This window comes from Argopecten irradians, chromosome 4 (assembly GCF_041381155.1).
Source record: "Argopecten irradians isolate NY chromosome 4, Ai_NY, whole genome shotgun sequence".
NCBI classification, from domain to species: Eukaryota; Metazoa; Mollusca; class Bivalvia; order Pectinida; family Pectinidae; genus Argopecten; species Argopecten irradians.
The window spans coordinates 9,570,193-9,597,545 of record NC_091137.1 but is presented as its reverse complement, the minus strand read 5'-3'; the positions used below and the strand labels follow the sequence as shown (position 1 = coordinate 9,597,545).

Here is a 27,353-nt window from a genome sequence, read left to right as displayed (position 1 = left end):
TATTTCTATCCTGGGAATCAGCCTATTTCTCCTCCACCCCTACCCTCACTTGTAACCTCTACTTAGCCTCATATTTCTATCCTGGGAATCAGCCTATTTCTCCTCCACCCCTACCCTCACTTGTAACCTCTACTTAGCCTGATATTTCTATCCTGGAAATCAGCCTATTTCTCCTCCACCCCTACCCTCACTTGTAACCTCTACTTAGCCTCATATTTCTATCCTGGAAATCAGCCTATTTCTCCTCCACCCCTACCCTCACTTGTAACCTCTACTTAGCCTCATATTTCTATCCTGGAAATCAGCCTATTTCTCCTCCACCCCTACCCTCACTTGTAACCTCTACTTAGCCTTTTTCTGCTCCAACCCTTCCCTCACTTGTAACCTCTACTTAGCCTGATATTTCTATCCTGGAAATCAGCCTATTTCTCCTCCACCCCTACCCTCACTTGTAACCTCTACTTAGCCTGATATTTCTATCCTGGAAATCAGCCTATTTCTCCTCCACCCCTACCCTCACTTGTAACCTCTACTTAGCCTCCTATTTCTATCCTGGAAATCAGCCTATTTCTCCTCCACCCCTACCCTCACTTGTAACCTCTACTTAGCCTCATATTTCTATCCTGGAATCAGCCTATTTCTCCTCCACCCCTACCCTCACTTGTAACCTTACTTAGCCATAATCTGTCCTCTATTTAGCTGATATTTTATCCTGGAAATCAGCCTATTTCTCCTCCACCCCTACCCTCACTTGTAACCTCTACTTAGCCTCATATTTCTATCCTGGAAATCAGCCTATTTCTCCTCTACCCCTACCCTCACTTGTAACCTCTACTTAGCCTCATATTTCTATCCTTGTTACTGTCTTTTTAGGTCATCTGACCCGAAGGGTCAGGATGACCTATTGTCATCATGCACCGTCCGTCGTCGTGCGCCGTGCGCCGTCCGCCGTCCGCCGTCCGCCGTCCGCCGTGCCCCGTGCGTAACTTTTTATTCAAACGACTTCTTCTCAATAACCGGAAGGCCCAGGGTACTCATATTTGCCTGTAGGTTGCTGGGATGGAGGGCTACCAAGTTTGTTCAAATGAATGACCTTGACCTTCATTCAAGGTCACAGGGGTCAAATAGGCTAAAATCTTTAACAACTTCTTCTCAAGAACCAGAAGGCCCAGGGTACTGATATTTGCCCTGTAGGATGCTGGGATGAAGGGCTACCAAGTTTGTGTTCAAATAAATGACCTTGACCTTCATTCAAGGTCACAGGGGTCAAATAGGCTAAAATCCTTTAAACAACTTCTTGTGAATAACTAAGCGGCCTAGAGACCTGATATTAAGCCTGTGGCATGCTGGGATGAAGGGCTACCAAGTTTGTTCAAATAAATGACCTTGACCTTCATTCAAGGTCACGAGGGTCAAATAGGCTGAAATCTTTAAACGACTTCTTCTCAAAAACCAGAAGGCCCAGGGTACTGATATTGGGCCTGTGACATGCTTGGATGAAGGGCTACCAAGTTTGTTCAAATGAATGACCTTAACCTTCATTCAAGGTCACGGGGGTCAAAAAGGCTAAAATATTTAAATGACTTCTTCTCAAGAACCAGATTGCCCAGGGTACTGATATTTGGCCTGTAGGATGCTGGGATGAAGGGCTACCAAGTTTGTTCAAATAAATGACCTTGACCTTCATTCAAGGTCACAGGGGTCAAATAGGCTAAAATCCTTTAAACAACTTCTTGTGAAAAACTAAGAGGCCTAGAGACCTGATATTAGGCCTGTGGCATGCTGGGATAAAGGGCTACCAAGTTTGTTCAAATAAATGACCTTGACCTTCATTCAAGGTCACAGGGGTCAAATAGGCTAAAATCTTTAAACAACTTCTTCTCAAGAACCAGAAGGCCCAGGGTACTGATATTGGGCCTGTAGGATGCTGGGATGAAGGGCTACCAAGTTTGTTCAAATAAATGACCTTGACCTTCATTCAAGGTCACGAGGGTCAAATAGGCTAAAATCTTTAAACAACTTCTTCTCAAGAACCAGAAGGCCCAGGGTACTGATATTTGGCCTGTAGGATGCTGGGATGAAGGGCTACCAAGTTTGTTCAAATAAATGACCTTGACCTTCATTCAAGGTCACAGGGGTCAAATAGGCTAAAATCCTTTAAACAACTTCTTGTGAATAACTAAGAGGCCTAGAGACCTGATATTAGGCCTGTGGCATGCTGGGATGAAGGGCTACCAAGTTTGTTCAAATAAATGACCTTGACCTTCATTCAAGGTCACGAGGGTCAAATAGGCTAAAATCTTTAAACAACTTCTTCTCAAGAACCAGAAGGCCCAGGGTACTGATATTGGGCCTGTGACATGCTTGGATGAAGGGCTACCAAGTTTGTTCAAATGAATGACCTTGACCTTCATTCAAGGTCACAGGGGTCAAATAGGCTAAAATCTTTAAACGACTTCTTCTCAAGAACCAGAAGGCCCAGGGTACTGATATTTGGCCGGTAGGATGCTGGGATGAAGGGCTACCAAGTTTGTTCAAATAAATGACCTTGACCTTCATTCAAGGTCACAGGGGTCAAATAGGCTAAAATCATTTAAACAAATTCTTGTGAATAACTAAGAGGCCTAGAGACCTGATATTAGGCTGTGGCATGCTAGGATAAAGGGCTACCAAGTTTGTTCAAATGAATGACCTTGATCTTCATTCAAGGTCACAGGGGTCAAATAGGCTAAAATCTTTAAATGACTTCTTCTTAAGAACCAGAAGGCCCAGGGTACTGATATTGGGCATGTAGCATGCTGGGATGAAGGGATACCAAGTTTGTTCAAATAAATGACCTTGACCTTCATTTAAGGTCACAGGGGTCAAATAGGCTAAAATCTTTAAATGACTTCTTTTCAAGAACTAGAAGGCCAAGGCTACTGATATTGGGCATGTAGCATGCTTGGATGAAGGGCTACCAAGTTTGTTCAAATGAATTACCTTGACCTTCAATCAAGGTCACAGAGGTCAAATAGGCTAAAATCTTTAAACGACTATGTTGTATTGTACTAATAGTCAGATGACCGTTAAGGCCCATGGGACTCTTGTTTTCATTTAGCAGTTGCCTCCTTTTCATTTTTGTTCTGAAATAATTACCCCCTTTTCTGGTCAATAATCTGTATCTGCTGTGCTATTATCTCTTTCTCATTTCTATTTATCCCCCTACTGTTATTCTCTTTTCTCCTTCCATCGTCCCTTATACTTTAATAGGAGAACACATACATTAACAGAACAATTTAAAGTCAAACTTCCAATTAAACTTAATCAGATGTATAATTATATAATTGGTTGGAACCATTAATGTGAACCAATTGTTTATCAATTGAAATCTGTACCAAGGACAATTTTAAATTAAACACATGACTGTATCACAGAAGGTGCTTAATTAGATCACCTGCCAATGAGCACATGCTCTGGTGGACAGGTATTCCTGATATACATGTATTTAGTAATAGGGGCAATAAGGCGATATCTGTACTCCAAAAGTGGCTGCACATGCTAATTTTATCTGCTCCATAAATTTCAATTCAAAGCCAAACTACAACACCTTTTTCCTGACTAAGGCTGCTGGGTTCATGTGACTCATCCATATGAGGTGTTGTATGATACTGTAAACCAAAGCTGGCTTTAGAGTTTGGTGTTAGACAATGTTAGAGACCCAGCTGTTGTACCATTGTAATACCAGGAATAACTCCATTCACCGATGTGAATACTAATTTATTCAATTACATTTGTTCTATGCCCAATAAAAAAGTAAAATGTTCATTTTTCAATTTCATACAAATCACTATGTTTTATCAGAAAATATGTCCCATAGTCACCAAGTCACTAATGGACTCCTACTTTATATCCCCCTTGCCTTGTCAGATGAAATGAGTATTGTTTATTTCATGTTGCTAACCACAATTATAGGAGGAATCAACCTCCTTTGTGATTTTTCCTCAGTAATTGCGAGACAGAAGAAAAACTTTTTGAAAGGTTAGAGAAGAGATCTGTAAATTCTCCATTAATGGCAAGTCTGCTATTGGAGGGGTATAGGAGGGGGTGGGGTGGGGGGAGGGATAATGATGGTTATAAGTATAGCTCCCTCATTAATAGGTGAAATGTGTAGAGAAGGCAATGTTGTTGATGTTGTTCTGACCTTCTCCGACGACTGGTGTAGTGTAGTATACAATGTATCCTGTGAATCATAGCTACATAACTGATGCAGCTGTTACATTTTACTTATTCAGTTTTATCAATGGCTATCGTAAAAACTTATAATGCAGTCCTCACGAAACATAGGTCATTTACCTCATCAGCTGTGATGTTTATAGTAAAATGAAGAATGAATGAAACCATCCCTATCTCAGCATGCTTCATTGGCAGTCTATTTAAAGATGGAGGGGGATGGGGCTGTTTCTATTAATAAACTTGCTGACAGATGGAGAGATAAAATCTGTTTTCCCTGGTACACCATTAGGCTATTTCCAGGAGTGATTCAGTCAGTGATCTATCTACCGAAGGGAGCACCAATACCTCCTATACTCTGTCATATTGATGGCATTTGTTCTCAGTATACTGAGGAGCACCAATACCTCCTATACTCTGTCATATTGATGGCATTTGTTCTCAGTATACTGGGGAGCACCAATACCTCCTATACTCTGTCATATTGATGGCATTTGTTCTCAGTATACTGGCCTCTACCTTTAGCTATCCTCTTACAATGGGATAGGCTGTTCTGCTATATCCCTTTTACAATAGTTGGAGTCTGTGTTGTAAATTTTAATGTGTCAGAAACTTCCTAATAAAACAAAAAACTTTGTATATTGAATTTCAAAATGTAAGCATAATATTGCACAGATTATATTTGTGCATGTTGCTCTGTAAGCAATTGCTGAATGTGTGAATTTGACTAAATGTACTACTGTAAAACCTGTCTATACAGACCACCCTAATGTACAGGGGAAAAGTGGTCATTATAGACAGGTGGTCTTTACACAACGAGCTTGAATAGTGTTAAAATTAGTCATTTGGAATTCTGTTTTCACTCATATGGCCCCTACTAGTATTGTTCCTAGCCCCTGTGAATTTTCTGTTTTCCCCCATATGGCCACTACTGTTCCTAGCCCCTGTGAATTTTCTGTTTTCCCCCATATAGCCCCTACTGTTCCTAGCCCCTGTGAATTTTCTGTTTTCCCCCACATGGCCCCTACTGCTGAGTCAATGTGAGGTTAATTAACCAAGATGCTTTGAGGTCTATATATAAAGTATTATGAGTAAATACAGTTGAGACTCTGCATCATTTCACACCCTGTGTGCCAGACTCAGTAGCCGGATGTTACAGCACCATCTGGCATTGAGGGGGAGTGTGTACTATAGCAGGACTGGACACACCAACCCTAACTTATGTATTTATTGAACAGGTTTTATTTTACATTTACAGCCTTTTTGGGGACAGGAACTCAACAGGTAGGCTTTCATACAATATTAATGTGGGAGTATAGTTCACATTACCTGTCTTTTGTGTTTTGACAAGTTTTAGTAAAAATCGTAAATCAATTATTATATCATGGAACAATTATTAGCCCCATGCTTTATCGCAAATGAATTTAATTATGGAGACAAATGATTTGCCCACATTATCAATAGTTTCAATCAGTTTCTTGGCTAATAGCTAGTGTATTAGGTATTAACCTTTCTGTACCAATGATTTTAGTTTTAATTGCATTTGCTCTTGAACAAATAGTTAAATGTTTTGATTTTAATTGCTTTCTGAATGGTAATGGCTTTAAGCAGTTTTGTAACCAATAGAAGTACTATCTGAACGTTGTGTTTACAATTGCTTTCTGAAACAAATGGTTATATGTTTTAATTTCAATTGCTTTCTGAACCAACAATTTTGGTTTTAAATTCTAATACTTAACTTTTTTTGAACCAATGGTAAAAATTTAAATTACAATTACTATCTGAACCGTATTCTGAACTAAACTATGCAATTACTATCTGAACCGTATTCTGAACTAAACTATGATTATGATTGTAAGCGGCTTGTTTCACCAATATTCAATGGCTTTTTGGAAGACAATCACTTCTGAAGCAATGGTTATGGTTTTAGTTCATTTAAGCTAGCTAAACTAATTTAAGATGCCTTTTGTAGATGATACTTGATGTTCCAAGCTCATTTAATATCTGAATACCAACTGATTATCATATGTAAGATTGAATACCCCATTGAATTAGAGAAATAACTTGTATATGAGTGTAATCAGGATCTCACATGTCCTACATATGAGTGTAATCAGGATCTCACATGTCCTACATATGAGTGTTATCAGGATCTCACATGTCCTACATATGAGTGTAATCAGGATCTCACATGTCCTACATATGAGTGTAATCAGGATCTCACATGTCCTACATATGAGTGTAATCAGGATCTCACATGTCCTACATATGAGTGTTATCAGGATCTCACATGTCCTACATATGGAGTGTTATCAGGATCTCACATGTCCTACATATGAGTGTAATCAGGATCTCTCACATGCTTTGTAACATATAGCGGAATGGAAATACATTTTTATTTTAAAAAAGTTGTTACATATGGCATTGTATTGATGTTAGTGGGGGCGTACCATCTGTTAACTGGGGAAGGGGTTTATATAGGACAGTCTACATGTGGAACAGCTGTGAGGATATTAAAGGGAATCAGCTACAGGTAGGCATCATCTTTATCATTCTCTATTAATTAAATGGGATCAGTCTGGTAAGTGTGATATTTAGAAAAGAAATTTAAAAAAGATGATATTCAGAAAGAAAAAGATATACAAAATATAAGAATTAGCTAGTTACTAAGGGTTAAATAAGGCTTGAAATAGAATTATAGACACCATTCCGTTACATTAATATTTTCACAGTGTCACCTTATCAAGAACAGTTGACGTTTATGGAGTGCATAAACTGCCATTTCCTTATTTTGATGTCATGTTCATTGTAACATCTCCATTGTTGTGTCAGCGATCAAGGAAGAAAGCTGTTGAAATGGTTGTTCCGTCATTGATGATAATGAATTGTCTATTCATTGAACTGCATTCAGTTGGCAATTATGGGAGTATGAATGCCATCATTGGATAGTGGCAAATTTAGCATGAAATACTAGGGCGCTTCATCAGATTTGCTGTTGTCCATTTGGTATTCATACTCTTATAATTGCCAGCAGTTCATTGCTCGACTATTTGGTATTTCACTGTAGTTATAGTTAGTGTTGGTCATTGAGTGTACATATAAAGATACATTAAGTATAGAGATATCCTCCACTGTAAAGCTCTCAATTTTGTGTTGTTTTGCTGTCAATGATACTTTACAAAGTGCAAAGAGGTGAATGCAACAATTATTAATGTACCATTTCCTTTGTGTTTCCTATGTCATCTGGAGGTCAAGGTTTATAGGTCAAGTGAGATTTCTCCTCATGTATTTAATATGTGTGTATTGTAAGTAATATAAGGGTTGATATCTACAGTGAGCAATAGACACCTTTCCTTAATACACACATTTTTAGCCCACCATCTGATGATGGTGGGCTATTCAAATCACTTTTTGTCAGTGGTCCGAGGTCCGTCCTTCCGTCCGTCCGTCCGTTAACAATTCTTGTTATCGCAATTTCTCAGAAAGTATCGAAGGGATCTGTCTCACATTTCATATGTAGGTTCCCCTAGGGCCCTAGTTGTGCATATTGCATTTTGGGACCAATCGGTCAACAAGATGGCCGCCAGGCAGCCATCTTGGATTTTGATACTTAAAATTTGTTATCACTATTTCTCAGAAAGTACTGAAGGGATCTGTCTCAAATTTCATATGTAGGTTTCCCTAGGGACCTAGTTGTGCATATTGCATTTTGGGACCAATCGGTCAACAAGATGGCCGCCAGGCAGCCATCTTGGATTTTGATAGTTAAAAGTTTGTTAGGCATCCATCTTGGATTTTGATAGTTAAAGTTTGTTATCGCTATTTCTCAGAAAGTACTGAAGGGCTCTTTCTCAAATTTCATATGTAGGTTCCCCTTGGGCTCTAGTTGTGCATAATGCATTTTTGGATGGATCGGTCAACAAGATGGCCGCCAGGCAGCCATCTTGAATTTTGATAGTTAAAGATTGTTATCGCTATATCTCACAAAGTACTGAAGGGATCTTTCTCAAATTTCATATGTAGGTTCCCCTAGGGCTCTAGTTGTGCATAATGCATTTTTGGATGGATCAGTCAACAAAATGGCGGTCAGGCAGCCATCTTGGATTTTGATAGTTAAAGATTGTTATCGCTATTTCTCACAAAGTACTTAAGGGATCTTTCTCAAATTTCATATGTAGGTTCCCCTAGGGCTCTAGTTGTGCATAATGCGTTTTTGGATTGATCCGTCAACAAAATGGCGGTCAGGCAGCCATCTTGGATTTTGATAGTTAAAGATTGTTATCGCTATTTCTCACAAAGTACTGAAGGGATCTTTCTCAAATTTCATATGTAGGTTCCCCTAGGGCTCTAGTTGTGCATAATGCATTTTTGGATGGATCAGTCAACAAAATGGCGGTCAGGCAGCCATCTTGGATTTTGATAGTTAAAGATTGTTATCGCTATTTCTCACAAAGTACTGAAGGGATCTTTCTCAAATTTCATATGTAGGTTCCCCTAGGGCTCTAGTTGTGCATAATGCGTTTCTGGATCGACCGGTCAACAAAATGGCCGCCAGCCTGCCATCTTGGATTTTGATAGTTAAAGATTGTTATCGCTATTTGTCACAAAGTGCTGAAGAGATCTTTCTCAAATTTCATATGTAGGTTTCCTTGGGGCTCTAGTTGTGCATAATGCGTTTCTGGATCGACCGGTCAACAAAATGGCCGCCAGCCTGCCATCTTGGATTTTGATAGTTAAAGATTGTTATCGCTATTTCTCAGAAAGTGTCGAATGAATCTGTCTCAAATTTCATGTATAGGTTCCCCTAGGGCCCTAGTTGTGCATATTTCGACTTGGGACTGATCGATCAACAAGATGGCCACCAAGGAGGTATCTTGGATTTTGATAGTTGAAGTTTGTTACTGCTGTTTCTCAGAAAGTACTGAAGCGATCTGTCACAAATTTTATATGTAGTTTGTTTGCAAAAGTTTGAAAAGCAGAGAAAAGATCCCTCTTTCCATTGTCAGACATAGATCATTCATTGGTGGGCGCTAAGATCCCTCTGGGATCTCTTGTTTCTGATACTGACACCTCTCATATACACACCTTTCTGACACTGACACCTCTCTTATACACACACCTTTCTGATACTGACACCTCTTTTATACAGAGACCTTTGTGATACTGACACCTCTCTTATATACACACCTTTCTGATACTAACACCTCACTTATACACACACCTCCCTTATATAGACACCTTTCTGACACTGACACCTTTCTTATACACACATTTTTCTGATACTGACACCTTTCATATACACACACCTTTCTGATTCACACACCTCCCTTATACAGACACCTTTCTGACACTGACACCATTCTAATACTCACACCTTTCTGATACTAACACCTCACTTATACAGACACCTTTCTGATACTGACACCTCTCATATACACACACCTTTCTGATTCACACACCTCCCTTATACAGACACCTTTCTGACACTGACACCTTTCTTATACACACACCTTTCTGATACTGACACCTCTTTTATACACACAACTTTCTGATACACACACCTTTCTGATACTGACACCTCCCTTTTACATACACCTTTCTGATACTGACACCTCTCTTATACACACATTTTTCTGATACTGACACCTTCCTTTTACATACACCTTTCTGATACTAACACCTCTCTTATACACACATGTTTCTGATACTGACACCTCTCTTATACACACACCTTTCTGATACTGACACCTCTCTTATACACACACCTTTTTGATACTGACACCTTTCTGATACTGACACCTCTTATACACACATGTTTCTGATACTGACACCTCTTACATTGACGCCTTTCTGATACTGACACCTCCCTTTTACATACAACTTTCTGATACTGACACCTCTCTTATACACACACCTTTCTGATAATGACACCTCTTACACTGACACCTTTCTGATACTGACACCTCTTTACACACACACCTTCTGATACTGACACCTCCCTTTTACATACAACTTTCTGATACTGACACCTCTCTTATACACACACCTTTCTGATACTGACACCTCTTACATTGACACCTTTCTGATACTGACACCTCTCTTATACACACACCTTTCTGATACTGACACCTCTTACACTGACACCTTTCTGATACTGACACCTCTCTTACACACACAACTTTCTGATACTGACACCTCTCTTATACACACACCTTTCTGATACTGACACCTCTTACATTAACACCTTTCTGATACTGACACCTCTCTTATACACACACCTTTCTGATACTGACACCTCTTACACTGACACCTTCTGATACTGACACCTCTCTTATACACACACCTTTCTGATACTGACACCTCTCTTATACACACACCTTTCTGATACTGACACCTCTTACATTGACACGTTTCTGATACTGACACCTCCCTTTTACATAAAACTTTCTGATACTGACACCTCTCTTATACACACACCTTTCTGATACTGACACCTCTTACATTGACACCTTTCTGATACTGACACCTCTCTTATACACACATGTTTCTAATACTGACACCTCTCTTACACTGACACCTTTCTGATACTGACACCTCTCCTATACAGACACCTCCCTGATACTGACACCTCTCCTATACAGACACCTCCCTGATAATAACACCTTTCTGATTCCAACAAATCTACTATGAGAGCATTGTTTAACGCTAGAGTTGAAATCTGATCTAGATACAGGTATATTTAATTCCAATAGATCAACCTGTTTGTCAGGAGAAATATCACCATTTCTAATATGTATTGATTATACATGTTATAAGCTATGTCCGGTTTGTGAAATGTAAGCTGTCATAAAAGCTGAAACCATTTCTGAATTATCTATATACATCACACAATTGATTATTTTCAATTTAATATATAATTGACTCTTTGACCTGTATGGCCAAGTCCATGGGCACATTATTGATATACTCGTAATAGTAATGGATTAGATACAGTTTATTTCCTGAATGAATCACTATTATTTGTACAACATATACCTGGTAACAAGACAATGTAAGTGTTATCAGCTACCATGGTAACCATTTACACACATATCCAAGGTGTCTCATTAGTCTGCCATAGTGATCAGGAGTACATATTTACCAGCTGGGTGAAGAAGCCCAGTCATATCAGCCAGCTAATGAATTCTGCTTCATTCATCTTTGTACTCATCCTCCCTCAATCATCTATATATGTCATCTGATAATTATCAAGCCTTAGCTTCTCCATTGATCAAACACTACTCGGTCCAATCGGAAAGGCATTTTCTGCTTCCATTCACAAACCTGGAAGTTCCGAATTGGATGTTTCTCTTCATAAATATTCAAAGTAGAAGTAAAGAAATTGATCTGTATGTTTGTCCTAGCTTTTAAGGTCAAGAACAAATTAGTACATTATTAGACCTCAATGTCTGCCATATACTGTTATGAAAAACAATTCTTTATAACGAAATTTTTCATGGATGAATGCATGTGCCCATACCGTGTCATTATGGATTCTACTGCCCAATCTACAGTTTATTACATCCCAGTCTCTATTAATTCAGAAATATACAGCTGCCATATACTTAAGCACTGGAAGTGTTTCATAATGTATCAGCCAACATCACCTCAAGGTTTTTTATAGTAAACAAATTGGTGCCAACAATCTAATTCATGAATCGCTGAAAGGTCAAACGAAGACTAAATGAATGGGGTGAAATATTCCGGGATCTTTAGTGGCAAAATGTGTATCCATGCAAGTAGGTATTCATTGGACAGTAATTAATATAATTTCCCAAGTGTCTATCGCTGGAAAGGTCAGAACACGTTCTTCCAGTCACTCATTAATGATTGTCATTGATTCAAAATGCACTTGTGGCTATAAAAGGAACGAGCTCTCATCAACCACCTTTTTTCGACCACTAACTAAATGTAATTTTCTGTCACTCCCCTGCTAAAATTGACACAAGTTTTCCTTAACAAACTGCCACATTGATGGATGCAATAAAATGCTTAGTGGATTTTGTCCCACGCCTACACCGTCATGACCTGGTACCCTGAGTAGTCCTAATAGAATGTTCCATTAAATCATATTGGTTCAATACATAACTGATTAAGGGGGAAACAACCTACGTCAGTTTGTCTGACATCAATGTCACTGCCATATACTTTCATTGATAAAATTCTTCAGAGTTTACAAGCACCAAGCTATATGGATCAGCATGGCTAAATCTGGCCGGTTCTTCAGTTAATAGACATTCACTTTATTTATACGAGGATGGAAGCTGTATTATTTTATTTGTGTAGTTATAGTTGTGACGTAGGATCTGTGAGAGGAGTGAATTCAACGAGTCTCCAATATTTACAAATCCGTGGTAAAAGATTAATTAATCTTGCTGTTTGATCTGCCATTCGTAACAACCCCTCCATAAGTGTTATTGATCTGTTTATGTACTTGTCACATACGAGGTGGGTCAAAAAACACGGAAATAGCAACAAGGCTCTCGTCTTGTTTTTATTTTATTAGGATTTACGCATTTGATCCAACAATAGCGTGTTTACTTCCCTGGTGCCTGCATAGAAATTCCATTTTTTTACCCAGACCTTTATCTTGATTAAGATAATTCTTTCTCATCCAACAGTGAACGTAGGTATTGTTCATCCCCCAAGGAACTGAAATCTCTCCAAGACTGATTCCTAGATATGGAGAAGGCTCCCAATGTCTTATCGTGCTCCTAAAACTGATCACCTAGTGATACATGTAAATTGATACCATGTGTATCATTGATATAAAAGGAAATATGAACTTGACATTGTCTTGTTAGGAAGTTGCCATATACAGTAGTATTAACTGGTCACCCAAGGGACCGACATATATACTGGCTGTTACAGACACCGGTGGCTACTTAAATCAGAGGCATTAAAATCGTCTGATTACAGTTATATAAAGAGATACAAAACTTTCTTTTTGTGTACCAGGCTAGGATCAAATGTACTTATCATACATGTGCAATGACAAAAAAATAAGTACATGATGTAACAATTGTCAATGTCATATACGGTAGGTATAATGTAAGTCAACATGGGATTCAAATATTATCGGTGGGGGTGGGGGAATCATATCACTGCAATTAAAAAGAAGCAAAATAGATGATAAACTTGTACAATTTTCAACTTGATGAAAGTGGTCATTATTTCTTAGATGTAGAACCTTATATTCTAGGCAAAATGGGGATAAGGTCACCACTTAATGAAAGTTCCTCATTGGGATGACCACACACTGACCACTTAAGACAGGTGACCATTGACTCTAGTTGTCTCAATCCCACTAATGCCTGTTCCTTATTTGTTAATGGTTCCAGGGTTTCATCAAGGAACTTAGATATAAAAATTTAACATGAAATGGTCAAGTCATAGAGTCAACATCTCTAAAACTTAAAAAAAAAAAAAAAATATCATAACTGTTGGGATTAATCAACAGAGTTTTCGATTGACAAGTAAGCCTTTCAAAATTGGCAATAAATTTCCAACCGTTTTAATGAAATAAAACTTGTATAATTAGGTGAAACTGTATCTTTGAATTTGGTTGTTATAGTTCACAGAACAGGTAGTTTCAATGAAAACATTCTATCTGGTAAACATGTTGATTTTTATCACCGTTTAATGAGGAACACAGTAGTCCTCGTGTTTACAAAAGTATCCGGTAACATCATAGGTGTGTCAGTTGTATTTTAGATTACATACATACATATCTACTCAAAACATCAACATTATCAGTGACAAACTATTACCATACTGTTAACTCACGGCTTTATCCAAACATAAACCATCTGTAAGCTATGCTGAAGCTTGATGTGAAATGCTTTATAAACGGCTGTGTATTTGTCATAAAAAGATCTTGGTTTACAGGGATTAGTTTACTTTGCTAATTAACACCAAAACAAACATTGTAAAGCTTTTTATCAAGCTAACCAGACATCTATGTGTAACAGTGTTGTTGTGATTTACGTTAATCCATTGACACCAAATTAATCTTTATATTGATGTTTGTCTGTGTTGGAGCTCCATTGGTCTGTTTAACTTTATGACGGATATGAATCAATTTGTAATGCATTAGAGACCAAAACAAACAAATAACATGTCAACAGGTTCTGTAGCCTATTATGTCATAGCAAACTACTCTATACTCCATGGTTCTCTTGTGATGATGATGACGATCATATAAAACACGAGACAAAAACATGTAAGGTATCAACTTCCATATAAGGACATAGGTGATAATGAGATACCTTATCAAATATTCATGATGACCTTTTCCCAGGAATTTCATTGGTTAGTTCAATGTTTTCTCTGTGACACAGCCAGCGTGCTGCTTCTGTCAATATTATGTTTGTGACGACATCACAATCATTGATGTTGTTCTATATGTAGGCTCTCAACATGTGCTTTTCATTCACAACAATAAAAATACTGGACAGGAGAGTAAAACATTACAACGTAGAAGAGTAGCATTAACAGTAAGGTAAGCTACTATACATTTGTAATTTGAAAACTGAATATTAGAAGGTAACAACTCAAATCTGGGACTTAAGGATGACTTGATCAACCTTCTGTCATTGACAGCTATGGTTATTTAGGATAAAGTTCTTGGAACCAAAAACACCAACCAGCAGTCGTACCGAGAGGCTCCTTACAAATTAGGTATCTAGTCTTTGAATTCCTTAGCAAGTTATGGAGGGCTTCAATAATGTCTACATAAACCGTTGATCAATTGATGAATCCTTGTTGATGTAATAGAACGTTTGATAATTTGTTAACATGAAAGCACTATGTAAAGGTTTGGGGTAATTTTATGTAAATTTGATGATTTGGGATTGTTTTGTTAAAGTTTTGGGTAATTTTATGTAAATTTGATGATTTGATGTTGTTATGTAAAGGTTTGGGGTAATTTTATGTAAATTTGATGATTTGGGATTGTTTTGTTAAAGTTTTGGGTAAATTTTTGATGTAAATTTGGGTAATGATTTTGATGATTGATTGTTTTGTAAAGGTTTGGGGTAATTTTGGTTGTTTTATGGGTAATTTATGTAAATTTGATGATTTGGGATTGTTTTGTTAAAGTTTTGGGTAATTTTATGTAAATTTGATGATTTGATGTTGTTATGTAAAGGTTTGGGGTAATTTTATGTAAATTTGATGATTTGGGATTGTTTTGTTAAAGTTTTGGGTAATTTTATGTAAATTTGATGATTTGATGTTGTTTTGTAAAGGTTTGGGGTAATTTTATGTAAATTTGATGATATGGTGTTGTTTTGTAAAGGTTTGGGGTAATTTTATGTAAATTTGATGATATGGTGTTGTTTTGTAAAGGTTTGGGGTAATTTCATGTAAATTTGATGATTTGGTATTGTTTTGTAAAGGTTTGGAGTAATTTTATATAAAGTTTTGTGTGGTGATGGTAGATTTGTTGTGTAAACGATATTTCAGTTCGTTGGTTTGGTTGTCGGTATTCTATCTTTGCTAGCATTATAATGTGATCACCAAAACTTTTTTTTGCCAAAATCTGAAGTGAAGCTTATTCATGTTTAGTCTATCATTCTGTCATTTTCATGGAAAAATTATGAATGAACTTATCAATAACATATGAGATTTGTAATGGAGATTGAATGATACGTGTAGATATTTACAAACATACACTCCCATGTGTACAGTCACACACTAGCCCAAGCCCTTGCTACTTCTCAAATCAGATTTAAGTATCCGGAGCGCTCAGGAAGCTCTTAACTTTTACTTATACACAGCTTCAAATTCTTCTATAATAATCAGAACAATCAACATAACACAAGTCCTACTCACCCAGAAACAGGTCACATTCTCAACAGACAACAGAGGAACTGGTTTATTCTGATATCCATCAGTTATCAACTTGGATTTAGGATTTATTAACACACAAAGTTTTAAATGAGGGATGAATAATATTTTGATGTGTCTTTCATGCAAGGTAATTTACACATTCAATGTGAATTAATGTTTTAGAGATATTGATGATAATCTGTTAAGGCATTGCTATTGAATATGTTACCTGGAGTAGAGATGTTTCCTACTTTTCTGCTCAGTATGGACTTTTAATCATAACTTGTCATTTCCACACTGCAGGTATTTCATTGCATGTTAATTGCTTCAGATAAAGTTATGTCACAAAACGTTTGTAAATAGGATGCAACTTATAAAGTTATGCAATTTATTGTCATTTAATCCAACATATGAAAAGCTAGTGAACACTAGTCACTATGGTAACACTGGCTGAAAACAGTAACCATGGTAACACTGGCTGACAACAGTCACCATGGTAACACTGGCTGAAAACAGTCACCATGGTAACACTGGCTGAAAACAGTCACCATGGTAACACTGGCTGAAAACAGTCACCATGGTAACACTGGCTGACAACAGTCATCTTTGTAACACTGGCTGAAAACAGTCACCATGGTAACACTGGCTGAAAACAGTCACCTATGTAACACTGGCTGACATCAGTCACCTTTGTAACACTGGCTGACAATAGTCACCATGGTAACACTGGCTGACAACAGTCACCTTTGTAACACTGGCTGACAACAGTCACCTTTGTAACACTGGCTGACAACAGTCACCATGGTAACACTGGCTGAAAACAGTCATCATTGTAACACTGGCTGAAAACAGTCACCATGGTAACACTGGCTGACAACAGTCATCATTGTAACACTGGCTGACAACAGTCACCATGGTAACACTGGCTGACAACAGTCACCTTTGTAACACTGGCTGACAACAGTCACCATGGTAACACTGGCTGAAAACAGTCATCATTGTAACACTGGCTGAAAACAGTCACCATGGTAACACTGGCTGACAACAGTCATCATTGTAACACTGGCTGACAACAGTCACCCTTTTTTATTGTATACAGATTACAGTTATTGTAGTCACAATAGCTGATAAATTGCTCCTACTTTTTATCAATTTAACAATAGCACATTATTGAGCTGTACATTTCATTTCAACATTTTATAATTTTAAAAGATAAGATAGGCATTCAGTGACCCATACCGTGTCAAGTTACTTTAAATATTTCATTTCAGTTAACAATATATCTGGTGTGGAAATGTTGATGCATGTTCCTTTTTCATTAAAAATCAGAGCATACTCTTTTAACAGGTTTTACTGTAAAATGATCCTCTATTTATAAAGCGTTTCTGAAATTCAGTCCAAAAAAATTTTAACAAGTGGTATCGGAGATTTTATTAAGCTTTGCCTATGTGACAGACATTAGATAGCTCTCCCCCCAAGTTTGCCAGCAGAGTATATATACAGAGTTGTCTTATTGATTGGCTTATTTCTCTGTTGACAGGGTGTGCATTTGGAAGAACCGACATCACCGATAACTAAACAACTCAACGAAGACCTGGACGAATTTGTCCGGCAACTCACACACCCAAAGGGAACTGTTGATCGTTCCCAATCTATTGACGTATCAGCCCTTGACAAATTAGGAAAAATGAAATTAGAATCGTCACACTCATCAGGCAAGGATTCAACTTCACATAATGTTCGGCGCTCTGCTCCAGAAATCACAGATAAACAGGAGAAGCAGAAATGTGAAGCTGTAAACAATCCTCGTAAAAGTTGGAGGAAACATATTCTACAGAGGCGCAATGGAAAGAGCATTTCATCAGGGACAAACTCTACCGATATTGATGAGGCAGTGGAGATTTCCTTTGGTTCCAATGATGACGAGGGGTTGGATGTCAAAGAAATCTCTTTTGACAGTACATCATCAGGTGTTCGGGATTCCAAAGGCTTATATCATGGTGATTCTACCCCGGAGGATTCTGATCCTGAGTCTGCACAGGGAAATAAATCAGCCACACTTTATGGACAAAAATATGTCAAAAAAGACAAAGACACACAAGCCGTTAAAGAATCAAAAAGGCGTCGGTTTCGCCGCATGATAACACGCCCTTTACGACGGAGTCAGAGCGCTGGATGCGAGCAGGATATACCAGTGCATGCTTTATTCCTACATCGTACAGAGGAAACATCTCCCGAAAAAGACACCGTAAGTATCTCACTTTTTTAAAGATTTTTGTGATTTTATCAAAAGTTGAACTTTGAATTTTTTATTTTAATTAAATTTAAGAAACCTTTAAATACTAGTAAAAAATACTTATGCTATGAGATATTTATATACTTGTATATTGAAACCTAAAGTATCCGCATTAATCAATAATCTATATTGTGAAACAGGTAACATCTACTGGTATTCCATGTGTCACGATGCATTGTCAATTTTGAATTTATGAAGAATTTAGTTAAAGCTTGGCAACATAAACCTCTCTGATAATTACAAAACTGATATTGGCCCATAAAAGATGGGTTCCAACAAAGTGATCAATTTCGTTGTAAGCAAACATATTTTAGTTTTTCTTTTTTTCTGGTTTATAGTTTGTGTTAATACCACTTCATTGACATAATAGTTTAATTAAAGGCTTGAAATATGTTTGAAATATTTTGATAACTTTTACATCAAGTTAATTGATGAATTCAATATTTACAAAAACCTCATAGTGTATAGAACCTAGGATTATACTTAAAGACAATAGGTTTTGTGGAGAATGATAACTGAACAAAATATACACAGAAACCTTCCATTCACTCTGCTATTGTCAGTCAAACCAGAAAATTGTACAGGTTTTAATCAAAATAATCACTGCATTGATTTACTATATTTGTGATCTGGCATTCTTATACCTTTGTATATAGTCAAAGACAAATCCCTCAGTATTAGTTGAGTTATTACTTAACGACTAAAGACCATAATTTTATTCCAAACAAAACTCCACCCTAATCCCTCAATGTTTGTTGAATAAATATTGAATTTTTAGAGATAATTGCATTAAAAAAAGATTTCCTATAGATAAATGTCATATTGTGTATTTTGTGTGATTGTCGTTGTAATCTTAGTGAGTTGTGTAGCTATGACTACCATTATCAACAGATGTAATCTTAGTGAGTTGTGTAGCTATGACTACCATTATCAACAGATGTAATCTTAGTGAGTTGTGTAGCTATGACTACCATTATCAACAGATGTAATCTTAGTGAGTTGTGTAGCTATGACTACCATTATCAACAGATGTAATCTTAGTGAGTTGTGTAGCTATGACTACCATTATCAACAGATGTAATCTTAGTGAGTTGTGTAGCTATGACTACCATTATCAACAGATGTAATCTTAGTGAGTTGTGTAGCTATGACTACCATTATCAACAGATGTAATCTTAGTGAGTTGTGTAGCTATGACTACCATTATCAACAGATGTAATCTTAGTGAGTTGTGTAGCTATGACTACCATTATCAACAGATGTAATCTTAGTGAGTTGTGTAGCTATGACTACCATTATCAACAGATGTAATCTTAGTGAGTTGTGTAGCTATGACTACCATTATCAACAGATGTAATCTTAGTGAGTTGTGTAGCTATGACTACCATTATCAACAGATGTAATCTTAGTGAGTTGTGTAGCTATGACTACCATTATCAACAGATGTAATCTTAGTGAGTTGTGTAGCTATGACTACCATTATCAACAGATGTTGTGTTGATCTGGTTTATCTGTGACTATATAAGACTACATACAGCTATATTTAGACATATCCCTCTATATTTGGCTCTGTTTATTTTCATTTATTGATCAAGCTACCAAAAATAGAAACCATCTCTGAGAAAAATAAACGTCTTGGCCTCGGGATAGAAAGGGAACACAGACAGCATAGCGTTTCCACATAAAGTCTTCTACTAGATTGGATTATTCTAAGAAATTGTTTACGATATCTGCGGAAGAATGAATTGGAGGCTTTGTAAAACGCATATAGAAATCTTCCTGTCACTAGGCAGATCACGTTTCCATTTGTTACAAAGCCAAAAATAGATGCGTAAGACTGTAGAATTAGATTACTTTTCCCTTCTAAGATCAATGTAGTATTTCAGAATTTGTCAGAATTTTAATGCCTTTTCAATTTTGTCTCATGTTGACAGTATAGTTAGACTGAATACATTTTCATTTGATCTCATTCGGATGGGTAAAAAACAGTACATGTATATATTGAGATATTCTTATTTGGGTGTGTCCTTGTAATTGTACCATTTTGTCTTTAGAAAATGTGTTTTGTTTGCTCATAGAAGGACAGTTAATGGTAACTGTGAGACAAAGCACATCAATAGTTTTAAGAAAAGCTTCGGAAGCTTTAATAACATTGAATCCATTAAAGGACTTGATTATTGTATCATCATGACTTTTCATGTTGTACTGATTATTTTGTTAGATAATATTTCTCACTTTTTATTTGATAAGACCATGGACCATTAATTAATGGGATGGAAAATATTGAAAATATCCTTATTTAAGTAAAACATCAAAAAGGATCAATGACATAAAGCTCAAAATGAATCACACACCAAAGAAAAAATATTGCTTAATATTTCATAATTTTTGAAAGTGTACCATAATTAACCTTCATCTTGTATCCATATTTAATGTCTTATTCTAAAATTAACATCAGGTGCTCCATATTTATACTCTTTCAAATGTAATCATACCGCCTGTCTGTTAGTAATGGTTATCATGGAAATCTTGTTAAGTTTCAGGTAAATTGGAGACTGTCGTCATTTACAGGTTGTTTCTGTCTATATAAGGAAACATTTGCACATGGTTGCTTATTACACATGTGGATGTTATTACTCATATAGGCTATTCATCACCCCATAATTAGAAATAAATGAACCTGTATATAGAAAACATGTCGACATTATATGGTGATGGTATCATTGCTTCCTCACGATCAAATCATTTTTTCTAATATCTAGATTGAAAGTCGAGCAGCTGACCTGTCCATGTATCAGAGACAGTTGTTCGGGGATGTAGATGCTGATGCAGACAGCGCCAATTCCAACCTTCCACGTCGCCCAGTTCACAAAACATGTTCAGCGGACGCAGCAATGATGGCAAAAGAGGACTTCGGCATCGCCAGCAATAACAACAACTCACAAACAAGACCAAAATCTCGTAACATGTGAGTTTTAATTTTCACATTCTTTCTCTTACAGTTAAGTAGAACCTGTCATAGCAACAAATTGATTAACAAGACCACTGTTCTAGGGTTGGAAATGTTTAATTTTATACAATGCAAACTGTATACTTTATATAAAAATCATCTGTCAATAAATTATTTTTTTTCTATCCCCTGGTTGTCTATATAGACAGGTTAAACTGAAACTCGTTCGACAAATTAACTCAGTTGAATTTTGTATCAAAAACATATCATTCAAGTAGTCATGGCATTTTAGTTAATTTTGCATTAAGAGTTTGATTAAGACAATGATAACACTGGGGTTTTTGATGGATCATCCAATTTATTGAAAATCTTTATTTAGCATTGATCTAAAATTTCACTCAAACAAATGTTTTGTCATTTCAGAGCAAAGAACATGAAGAGAAAATTCCAGTTTTTACGACGCCGAAATACTGACACAGCTTTAGTGGGAAGTCTGATGTCTGTACATTCTAGACCTTCGTCAGACCAAGCCTCACAGTGGAGCCAGTCGTTCGACACGTTGCTAGGCGACAAATGTAAGTGTCCCCCATACACCAATAAGTGCTACATCACATGGCTATTACTTCAGTGAAATCAAATTCTTTAAGACTTTTCTAGATGTTCAAACTAGTCCCATGTGGCCTCTCCATAGTTACATTGTATATGGGTTTTGAAGAGTATTGGTATCATTTGTTTATATTCAAATTTTGTTTTCTTTTGCATTTCTTACTGGGTTTTTTTTTTTTTTTTTTTTGGGGGGGGGGGGGGGGGGGTTTTGATTTTTAGCTCACCTGGCCCGAAGGGCCGGTGAGCTTATGTCATGGCGCGGCGTCCGTCGTCCGTCCGTCCGTCCGTCCGTCCGTCCGTCCGTCGTCCGTCCGTCCGTCCGTCCGTCAACATTTCCTTTAAATCGCTACTAGTCATAGAGTTCTGCATGGATTGTAACCAAATTTGGCCACAAACATCCTTGGGGGAGGGGAAATAGAACTTGTATAAATTTTGGCTCTGTCCCCCCCCGGGGCAGGAGGGGCGGGGCCCAATAGGGGTAATAGAGGTAAATCCTTTAAATCGCTACTTGTCCTAGAGTTCTGCATGGATTGTAACCAAATTTGGCCACAAACATCCTTGGGGGAAGGGGAACAGAACTTGTATAAATTTTGGCTCTGATCCCCCAGGGGCAAGAGGGGCGGGCCCAATAGGGGAAATAGAGGTAAATCCTTTAAATTTATTGCTACTAGTCATAGAGTTCTACATGGAATGTAACCAAATTTGGCCACAAACATCCTTGGGGGAAGGGGAACAGAACTTGTATAAATTTTGGCTCTGGTCCCCCGGGGGCAGGAGGGGCGGGGCCCAATAGGGGAAATAGAGGTAAATCCTTTAAATCGCTACTAGTCATAGAGTTCTGAATGGAATGTAACCAAATTTGGCCACAAACATCCTTGGGGGAAGGGGAACAGAACTTGTATAAATTTTGGCTCTGACCCCCCAGGGGCAGGAGGGGCGGGGCCCAATAGGGGAAATAGAGATAAATCCTTTAAATCGCTACTAGTCATAGAGTTCTGAATGGAATGTAACCAAATTTGGCCACAAACATCCTTGGGGGAAGGGGAACAGAAATTGTATAAATTTTGGCTCTGGTCCCCCGGGGGCAGGAGGGGCGGGGCCCAATAGGGGAAATAGAGATAAATCCTTTAAATCGCTACTAGTCATAGAGTTCTGAATGGAATGTAACCAAATTTGGCCACAAACATCCTTGGGGGAAGGGGAACAGAAATTGTATAAATTTTGGCTCTGGTCCCCCGGGGGCAGGAGGGGCGGGCCCAATAGGGGAAATAGAGGTAAATCCTTTAAATCGCTACTAGTCATAGAGTTCTGCATGGAATGTAACCAAATTTGGCCACAAACATCCTTTTTGGAAGGGGAACAGAACTTGTATAAATTTTGGCTCTGGCCCCCGGGGGCAGAACAGGTGGGGTCCAATAGGGGAAATAGAGGTAAATCCTATAAATCGCTACTTGTCCTAGAGTTTTGCTTGGTTTGTGACCAAACTTGGCCATAAACATCCTTGGGGGAAGGGGAACAGAACTTGTATAAATTTTGGCTCTGACCCCCTGGGGGCAGGAGGGGTGGGGCCCAATAGGGGATTTAGAGGATAATATTATAATTCCTTCAGAAAAGAAACAATGAACCTGTATTCAGAACATTACTTGGCATTACAAACCAGGTGAGCGATACAGGCCCTCTGGGCCTCTTGTTTATTTTTTTATTTCAATAAAATATTAAGATAATTTTAATTTGTATAAAAAAAACCATGTGAAATAAGCAAGCCTTATTGTGATTTCAGGTGGAATAGAATTGTTTAAAGGCTTCCTTCGATCAGAGTTTAGTGAGGAGAATCTCGAGTTCTGGATTGCCTGCCAGGAGTACAAAACATGTAAAGACAGTAAGCTGATGGTACAGGCACAGAAAATTTACTCCGATTTTGTCGCTTTCCAAGCTCCTAAAGAGGTAAGTTTTTACTGATACATTTTTTACCTTCTTCAATTCTATAAGCAACCCCCCAACCCCCTCATCAGTGCCCACAGCACTTAAGACATTGATAAAATTGAGTTTTTGTGTCACCTGCAACGCAAGGGCGACACTTAGGTATCAGGCATCGGTGTCGGTGTCTGCGTTGGTGTCTGGGAAACTGTTTCCGTGCGATAACAAAATTATTTATTGTCCGATTTCAACCAAATTTGGTATACTGCTTTATATCAATATAGACGATCAATAATGGTCGAAATCCGTCAATATTTGCAAGAGTTACGGGACTTCAAAATCGTCAAAACAGATAAATCCATGGTTTCCTCTCAATAACTTTAGTATTTATTGTCCGAATTCAACCAAATTTGGTATATTGCTTTATATCAATGAGATCTTAGATGGGGATTGATACTGGTCAGAATACGGCAATATTTGCAAGAGTTACAGAACTTTAAAATCGTCAAAACATGGTTTCCACTACGGTACTTTAAAATCGTCAAAACATGGTTTCCGCTATATGACTTCAATATTAAATGTCAGATTTCAACCAAATTTAGTGTGTTTTATTGGTCAAAGTTAAGAAGCTCCACCTTATAAACAATTTGTTTACTGTTTTATTGGTCCAAGTTAAGAAGCTCCACCTGAATAACAATTTGTTTAGTGTTTTATTGGTCCAAGTTTAGAAGCTCCACTTTATTAAAATTTTGTTTAATGTTTTGTTGGTCCAAGTTAAAAAGCTTCACCTGATTAACAACCACGTGAAAATCTATATATGTCATGAATTCATTTGTAACATCAATGTTTATATTAATTTTTCAGGTGAACTTGGATTCCAAAACACGAATGCAGGCTATATCTAATTTGGATACGCCTTCACGAGACACTTTCGTCGAAGCCCAGAAACGCATCCAGGCTTTAATGGAGAAAGACTCTTACCCAAGATTCCTGGAATCTGACATCTATCTACAGCTTATAAATCTGGCAGATAATACTAAAAGTTGAATGCATTGGTCAGGTTCTCAGTGGCTATTTCTGTTAATACTTACAAAAAATGGTGTCATACAGATGGAAACATGTAAGCAGATGTCGAAAAAGAATGCACATTTCTCATGAACACTGTAACATCTTTTAATGATGCCCTTTTAAAGATCGAAGATTCTACAATGTTCCACAAGTTCGCAGATCACCGATAAATTTGCTTGTTAACTTAGGACTACAACAGGGTTTAACAGTGGACATACAAGGAGCTCTAGGACAGTTAGTAACCAAGGTTACCAGACATTGTAATGTCCTCAATGTATTTAGCTTTTGTTATTTTTATATCTTAAGAAAGATGTCTTGTGGCATCAAATCATCCCTTATTGTCAGTGAAAAATTGCAACACGGCCCATGTGGAGAACTTTGTAACATATAGCAACTGATCAGAAGATAGACGCATAGGAAAAGGAGAGGGTTGGTGGTCCCGAGAGTAACATAGGAGAAGGAGAGGGTTGGTGGTCCCGAGAGTAATATAGGAAAAGGAGAGGGTTGGTGGTCCCGAGAGTAATATAGGAGAAGGAGAGGGTTGGTGGTCCCGAGAGTAACATAGGAGAAGGAGAGGGTTGGTGGTCCCGAGAGTAACATTGGAGAAGGAGAGGGTTGGTGGTCCCGAGAGTAATATAGGAGAAAGAGAGGGTTGGTGGTCCCGAGAGTAATATAGGAGAAGGAGAGGGTTGGTGGTCCCAAGAGTAACATTGGAGAAGGAGAGGGTTGGTGGTCCCGAGAGTAACATAGGAGAAGGAGAGGGTTGGTGGTTCCGAGAGTAATATAGGAGAAGGAGAGGGTTGGTGGTTCCGAGAGTAATATAGGAGAAGGTGAGGGTTGGTGGTCCCAAGAGTAACATTGGAGAAGGAGAGGGTTGGTGGTCCCGAGAGTAACATAGGAGAAGGAGAGGGTTGGTGGTCCCAAGAGTAATATAGGAGAAGGTGAGGGTTGGTGGTCCCAAGAGTAATAAAGGAGAAGGAGAGGGTTGGTGGTCCCGAGAGTAACATTGGAGAAGGAGAGGGTTGGTGGTCCCGAGAGTAACATAGGAGAAGGAGAGGGTTGGTGGTCCCGAGAGTAATATAGGAGAAGGAGAGGGTTGGTGGTCCCGAGAGTAATATAGGAGAAGGAGAGGGTTGGTGGTCCCAAGAGTAACATTGGAGAAGGAGAGGGTTGGTGGTCCCGAGAGTAACATAGGAGAAGGAGAGGGTTGGTGGTCCCGAGAGTAATATAGGAGAAGGTGAGGGTTGGTGGTCCCAAGAGTAACATTGGAGAAGGAGAGGGTTGGTGAGTAATATAGGAGAAGGTGAGGGTTGGTGGTCCCAAGAGTAACATTGGAGAAGGAGAGGGTTGGTGGTCCCGAGAGTAACATAGGAGAAGGAGAGGGTTGGTGGTCCCGAGAGTAATATATTGTAATTTGTGTCAAAAATGAATCTCTTCTGTCGAAAGACAGACTGAAGCACCTCCCCTCTCCAAGTCGGCTATTGTAAATTGTCTCAATTTAGTTTTCCAAATGGAAATCAAGTCTTCATGTATCATTTTACACTTTTCTACAAAATTATAATCTCGTAAGAGAAGTGAATGTTTTCACCCAAGTTAATTGTATTTACTGATGTCATGCTATGACACTAGATATACTGATGACCCCCGTGTATGCACTGCAAACATAGGACATGTTGTTTACGTGACGATCGTATTGTGGAATAAGTCTGTCTAATGATATGTGTACATTATTATAAAATGTTTGGACTAGATCCAGTCCCTGTGATACTAGACGCATATTTCCCAGAACTAGATGGTCGTCTTGTTTTTTGTGTTCGTTGTATGGGATAGTGATAGATTTCATCAATTCAACTTGATATTGTACATGTTTTTATTCCATTTTGCAACAAAATGTCATACTTTATTCAACAATTTCATAAGACAATTAATTTTAAAAAAATAAAATGTTGATAAAAACAAATAATGTGGTATATTTTTTTCTCTCGTGGTGTTTAATTAAAAGCAGCACAGGAATTAATTAATCAGTCATAGGTCGGTCTGTAGGTACAACTTCAAGAGTTAATACAAGACAAAATGGTTCTGTTTGTAAAAGGTTAAGAATAAACACAGGACAGACACAGTATGAAGACTCAAAGTCAGGAGTGAATATAAGACAATCACAGTCTCAAGGTACAAAGTTTAAAATGCAGGACAAGCACAATTAAACAATTCAAGGATAGGAATGAAATTACAGTCTGGAGGTTCAAAGGCAAGAAAAAACAAAATACATTCACAATTTCATGGTTCAGAATAAATGCAAACATTTTCTCTTGAGGTTCAAAATAAAGAATGAATACAGGACAACGATAGTCTGTTGGTCCAAAGATAAGAATTAATACAACACACTCCACATATAACAATTCAAGGATGATACGAATACAAGACAATCACAGT

At 37.8% G+C, this 27,353-nt stretch overlaps 1 protein-coding gene across 6 annotated transcripts in view; it reads left to right on the top strand.

Moving 5' to 3' along the window:
- LOC138320547 (uncharacterized) overlaps positions 1-26,883 on the top strand; it is a 263,661-nt gene extending 236,778 nt beyond the window's left edge. For 2 of the 6 annotated variants that reach the window (XM_069263582.1, XM_069263584.1), the window contains exons 2-6: positions 17,624-18,331; positions 21,142-21,347; positions 21,753-21,904; positions 23,716-23,879; positions 24,717-26,201. In XM_069263582.1, coding sequence (XP_069119683.1) covers positions 17,624-18,331; positions 21,142-21,347; positions 21,753-21,904; positions 23,716-23,879; positions 24,717-24,899 — 1,413 coding nt within the window. In that variant the 3' untranslated portion in view covers positions 24,900-26,201. Of the gene's footprint in view, positions 1-5,327; positions 5,497-14,552; positions 14,753-16,056; positions 16,232-17,623; positions 18,332-21,141; positions 21,348-21,752; positions 21,905-23,715; positions 23,880-24,716; positions 26,202-26,223 lie in introns of those variants that run through there. The other 4 variants (XM_069263579.1, XM_069263580.1, XM_069263583.1 and 1 more) reach the window with 4 other exon arrangements.
- Positions 26,884-27,353: the final 470 nt, after the last annotated feature.